At 34.4% G+C, this 5,962-nt stretch overlaps 1 protein-coding gene across 1 annotated transcript; it reads left to right on the forward strand.

Annotated features, from left to right (window-relative positions):
• The first annotated feature begins 2,615 nt into the window (after window positions 1-2,615).
• Window positions 2,616-5,511, forward strand: LOC126654593 (protein terminal ear1 homolog). The gene is made up of 5 exons (XM_050348508.2): window positions 2,616-3,399; window positions 3,542-4,118; window positions 4,194-4,325; window positions 4,585-4,726; window positions 4,811-5,511. The coding sequence occupies exons 1-5, from the start codon at window positions 2,736-2,738 to the stop codon at window positions 5,102-5,104; spliced, it is 1,809 nt and encodes a 602-aa protein (XP_050204465.1). The 5' UTR covers window positions 2,616-2,735; the 3' UTR covers window positions 5,105-5,511.
• Window positions 5,512-5,962: the final 451 nt, after the last annotated feature.

Here is a 5,962-nt window from a genome sequence, read left to right on the forward strand (position 1 = left end):
TTAATCACGCAGTTTAAAAATTATAATTTTCATACATCAACTACCAATTTTTTTAAATCGATGTTTCAAAATCCGGTGAAAATCGCTGACGTGTCACTATCTGATTTGTTCTGACATGCCAAGTCAACGATTTTCACTCGGTGTATCGATTTGAAAAAAAAATGGTAACTAGTATATGAAAATGAAAATTTTTAAACGGCATGATTAAAATGACAAAATTTGTAAAATTGACAAATTTTTATAATATTAACCCTTTTTAATTTTATAAAATTTGAAAAAAAAATTATTTTATAATTGATAAATTCAAAGCCAAAATAAAAAAATCAAATCTAACTAAATTATGTCCTTGAAATTCAATTCAAAATTTATTTTATTTCAAAAGCTAATCAACTTTTAAAAAATTATTTTCGAGCAGAACTGAAAAACATATCATAAATAGATCATATATCTATTTAAATTTACCATATGCTTAATGACTATAATATCATATCATATTAAAAATGCAAGGATGATTCGGGTGGCTTATAAAGTTTAAAATTCAACTACCAACTTAACTTGGATTAACTATTTTGACCCAGTAGATTAAGCTTGAAAGTTGATTTTGGTCAGATGGATTTAAAGTTGTATCATAACCTATTCAGGTGCTTTTATGGTGTGCCGGATACGAAGGAAAAAAGAGTGTTGATGAACCACAATATTCGAGTACAGTCTAGAACGAGACTAAAGGCAATCGCGACGAGGACGTCACGAATATAAGCCGAGTGAATGTAACAATCCCATATCTAAAATACGAGAATGGTTTGAGCGATTTATAATAAATATAGCTATCAAATTAATTTAAATTTATTATTTTTGGCCATTGGATGGAGCCTGAAGTTGATTTGGGATAGTTGGACCCGATCTGTTATAGAACCGAATACGACCTATTTAAATAATTATCTTAAAATTTCAAATCCAAACACAAAAATTTAACATCACCCATATTGTTTAACCCATACTATCAAACATGTCATATAGGTTATATTTGGCAAAAGGCTCACTTTAGCTCCTGAGATCAGATCAAAAGAATAAATTAACCCTTAAGGTCGAGGTTGGCTCACTTCACACCCCGTAGTTGTCCAAAATGGCTCACATTACACCGCCGTTAATTTCTTCAGTCAAATGATGACGTGGCAGGTAAGGAAAAATTTCAAAAACATCTTTATTATTTAAAATACTAACCAATTTTATATTTATAATTTTTTTTAACCGTTTTCACCTCTTCTTCATTTAAATATCAATAATTAAAAAATACTTAAAGTTAAACTATTTGTTAAAACACAATTAAATTCTTCGAATCCTAATTAAACGCTTAAAATCCAATTAAATAAATCAAAATTTAAACCTAATTAAATTAAAAATTAAAAGTTTATAACTAATTAAACCAAAAAAATTAAAAAAAATTAAAAAATTAAAAATAAATTCACCGGAGAAGACGAACGGGAAAAACGTCTCATTCCCGTTCGTCTTCTCCGACTGTTTTTCCCCATTGAAGAATAGCCATAGCTGATCGGGGAAGAACAGCCGACCTGGTTGTTCTTCCTTTTGGAAGAACAGCCCGGAGAAGGATCTTCTCTGGTGAATATTTTATTTTTTATTTTTTTAATTTTTAGTTGGATTATTTTTTTGTCGGTGTACGGCGGGTGTTTGGGAGTTAGTGGATGAATTAGATTTAATTAGTTGGATTTTGAAGCGTTTAATTGAATTTCGAAGCATTTAGTTTTGTTTTTAAATGTTTAATTGTGTCTTGATTGTTTTAATAAATATTTTAATTTTAAATATTTTTTAATTATTAATATTTAAATGAAAAAGAGGGTGAAAATTGGTAAAAAAACTTGTAAGTATAAAATTGTTAAGTATTTTAAACATTAAGGACTTTTTTGAACATTTTGCCTATATTCCACGTCATCATTTGACAGAAAAAATTAATGGAGTTAAATTTTTGGTGCCATGTGAGCCGTTTCGGACAACTACGGGGTGTGAAGTGAGCCAACCTCGACCTTAAGGCTTATTTATTTTTTTGATCCGACCTCAGAGACTAAAGTGAGCCTTTTACCGGTTATAGTTTATATGAAACATGTTTAATCCTTTTAATGCAAAATATATAATAATAATCTATTTAATCTTTTCAATAATAAATTAGATATATCATGTTTTATAATCTATAACATAAAAATGTCGAATTTGAATTTTATATGTCAAATTCGTTTAATAAATATTATCATCCATTTTAATTTTAAGGAGCATGTGAGTTGGTAAGACGCTTTCCTACTTTAAGTGAGATCGCGAGTTCGAATCGTACTCATATATGCAGCTGTTTAAAACTTGAGATAAGTGTTTTATTTTTCATAAAAGAAATATCCGATTTGAGTGGAGATTAGTCTGAACGTGGAAGATTTAAATTAAAAGTTCAAAAGCCCTTCTTCACCACAACAAAACAACTTGGAAGTTGTAGTTTTTCAAGACACTCACTTGAAGGGCATTATAGTCTTTTCCCTCGGAAAGTAAAAAAAAAAAAGCAAATAAAGGACATTTTTGGCAACTTTGGCTTGATAAGAAAGTTTACAAAATAAAAAGAAAATCTGTTTCCAACTTTTTCCATTCTCAGCAGCAATAACAACAACACACAGAGCGAACACAAATAACAAAGTTCAAGAAAAAAACCAAACATACTGTCCTTTTTCCGACCACCGTCCATGGCAGAAGCCGGTTATTCCCGGTTTCCCGGCAGTCTAGACCCAAGAGCTCAAGAGTTCCGACCAACATCTCACCACCTCCACCACCAACAACTACAAATCTTCTCTCTACCGCCGCCACCACAACTTTACTATCCCTACACTCCTCCTCACACGCTTGGTTTTCTTACACCAGCGCCACCACCACCACCACAGCCTTATGTTAATATACCGACAGCAACGCTAGTACAACCACCGCTATCAGCAGCGCCGACGAGAACGCTGATTCTAACCTCAGTACCGAGGGAAGTTAGCGAGTCAATCATTAGAAGAGAGTTAGAAGTGTTTGGAGCAGTCAGAGGGGTACAAATGGAAAGAATTTACGATGGAATCGTGACCGTTCATTTTTACGATCTTCGACATGCAGAGATTGCATTGAAAGAAATAAGAGACAAACATATCTTACATCAAACTAGGTTAACAACTCTTCATTCTCCACCACCTCCACAGCAACCACCGTACCAAGCGGCGCGTGGGCTCATAACCGGCTGTGCCATCTGGGCTCAGTTTGTTATTCCTTCTTATAAAGCTGTACCAGATGGTTACAACCATGGAACTATTGTTATTTTCAATTTAGACCCTAATGTTTCCATTTCTTACCTCAAAGAAATTTTCCAAGCTTTTGGTAAATTTTCATTAAATTTTTTTATGTTTTTTTATCTTGTCAGTTTATGCTTAATATACTCTGATGGGTCCTTTTCTTTAACTTTTATATGTCTTTTTAAGTAAAAATAAAACAAGTTCTTGATTTTTTTTGTTTTTTGCAGGTGAAGTTAAAGAACTGAGAGAGACTCCATTAAAGAAGCAGCAAAAATTTGTGGAGTTTTATGATATCAGAGACGCAGCTAAAGCTCTTAAAGAAATGAACGGTAAAGAAATCAACGGGAAGCAGATTGTGATCGAGTTTAGTCGGCCGGGTGGCTACGGTCGAAAGTTTTTCAATGCGCATACATCAATTAATACTGTTAATAATACGTTTAAGCTCTCAAAATATGCACCACCGCCGTCTCCGTCGCAGCCACCTTCTAATCTTATTAAGGGAAACCCTAATAATGAGAGCAATAAGGAGGTGTGTTCAGTTGAAGCGTTGATCGGAGATGTGCATGGTTCTACGAAGAGGAGTTGTAATTCAAAGAAAACGCAAAATATTGAGTCTACAGCTGGTTCGATCGCTGGTTCGAATACTGTAGCATCAAAGCAGCAGAGTAGGAGTAGGCCGTGGAAGAGTAGACCGGTGAAAAAATTTGATACTCGGTTTCTTATTAATGAAGAAGCTATGGTGGATTCAAATTGCAGTGATTCTAGAACTACTGTTATGATCAAGAACATACCCAATAAGTATAGGTAATTTGGTTAAGTTAAGTGTTAATCTCTGTTGATTTCTTCTGTAAAAATTTGGATTTGTTTTGTTATTTGCAGTCAGAAGTTGCTGTTGAACATGTTGGACAACCACTGCATTCACTGCAACGAGCAGATTATCGCGGGCGGCGGAGGGGAGGAGGATCAGCCGCTGTCTTGCTATGATTTTGTCTATCTTCCTATTGACTTCAAGTGATTCTCTCAATCTATTTTTCATTTTTCTTATCTTTGTTTATATGCTATAGTTAGCACGGACATAGGAAAACGGGACACATGACGAAACAATGTTATTTTAAGATTTTTTATGTTAAAAGTGAAGTTTCGTGTCTGAAACTCAAGTGTCTAGCACGTTTTTGAAACGGGAAACGTTAGATTGGATGAAGTGTTCGTGCTGCTCTTATATCGTGGCCTTCAAATTGATTTGTTTTTCGTTTGCAATTTATTTTTGAAGTAACAAGTGCAATGTGGGATATGGGTTCGTGAACATGACTTCACCGGAAGCAACATTGAGGCTTTACAAGGCGTTTCATCATCAACATTGGGAAGTTTTCAATTCCAGGAAAATATGTGAAGTCACTTACGCTAGAGTTCAGGTACTTAAAATTAAGCATTATCAACACACATTTTATGTTAGTATTCATTATTTGATTCTGAGTTTAAAGTACATGAAAATGAAGGGATTGGAAGCATTAAAAGAACATTTCAAGAACTCAAAGTTCCCATGCGAGATGGATCATTATTTACCCGTAATATTCGCGCCTCCTCGTGACGGAAAGCAACTCACCGATCCGCAACCCGTCATCGGCCATGCCCAGAAGCAGCAACAAAAACAACACTCCTTCATCACAGCAACTGTAAGCAGTGGTGACACAGACCAAGAAGATCAAGAACACAGCAGCAGTAATTACAGCAGCAGCAGCCAAAACGGCGGCGATGATGAAAAAGACAGTAGCAGTGGCAGCTTGGTCTAATGGTCTAAAAGAGCTAGAGAAAGTGGTCTGAGTTTTTCTGATTATCTTGGAACTGGGGGAAGAAAATGAATGAATATAGTAATAGTAGTAGGGTTTAGATATAAAAATATTAAGTGCAAACCAAGAAATCAATCACACTGGCTCTCTGATATGAACATATATCCACCCAATGAGGCTGTTGTTGAGCTCCGAGCCTAGCCCCACCACCTCACTACAGCTACCTGAAACTGACCTGACCCTGACCTTGACCACCATCACTTCCATTAACTCCTCTTCCTTTATGTTAGTCAAAGAAATTTGTAAGTTGCTGTTTTTTTTTCTTCTTTTTTAGATGGTCATGAAATGTTTATAACATGAAATCCTAATGTGGTATCTTTTCATGATCAGAATGTATGTAAGTTTAGTAATATTTTCTGTTTTTTTGTTTGTTTTTTTTTTCCTTTTCTTTGAAAGAAAACAAGAATCTTTGTCTTTAAATTATGAGTTTCTGCAGATATATAAATACTTGCATGTATGTCTCTGTCTTATTTTGAAGAGAGATGGGTCCAGCGGGGCTGAAATAGTGTGGTTTTTAAATCTTTTTACCTCTTAATCGGATGTCCCCGGTTCGGACCTAGGTGTGTAATTGAATCGAGGTAACTCGCGAGCCATTCAAAATTGATTCGAAATTGTCTTGATTAATATTGAGTTTGAATTTGAGCTATCGAGTTAATTATCGATCGTTGAGCTCGAGTTCGAGCCACCTGAGTGAATTATTGAGTTGAGTTCGTATTTTAAAATTACTCGGACCAATAAAATTGAGAGCTTATTTAAATTTTAATTAATTATTTATATGGGCAAAGCTTGATTTTTTAAATA

Source organism: Mercurialis annua, linkage group LG7 (genome assembly GCF_937616625.2).
Source record: "Mercurialis annua linkage group LG7, ddMerAnnu1.2, whole genome shotgun sequence".
Taxonomy (NCBI): domain Eukaryota; kingdom Viridiplantae; phylum Streptophyta; class Magnoliopsida; order Malpighiales; family Euphorbiaceae; genus Mercurialis; species Mercurialis annua.

Excerpts from the sequence above, each read along its gene's own strand:
- LOC126654593 (XM_050348508.2), top strand. The coding sequence starts at position 2,736 with ATGGCAGAAGCCGGTTATTCCCGGTTTCCCGGCAGTCTAGACCCAAGA. Across the intron at positions 4,119-4,193 it reads AACATACCCAATAAGTATAG|TCAGAAGTTGCTGTTGAACA; the intron begins GTAATTTGGTTA and ends TGTTATTTGCAG. Across the intron at positions 4,727-4,810 it reads TCACTTACGCTAGAGTTCAG|GGATTGGAAGCATTAAAAGA; the intron begins GTACTTAAAATT and ends ATGAAAATGAAG.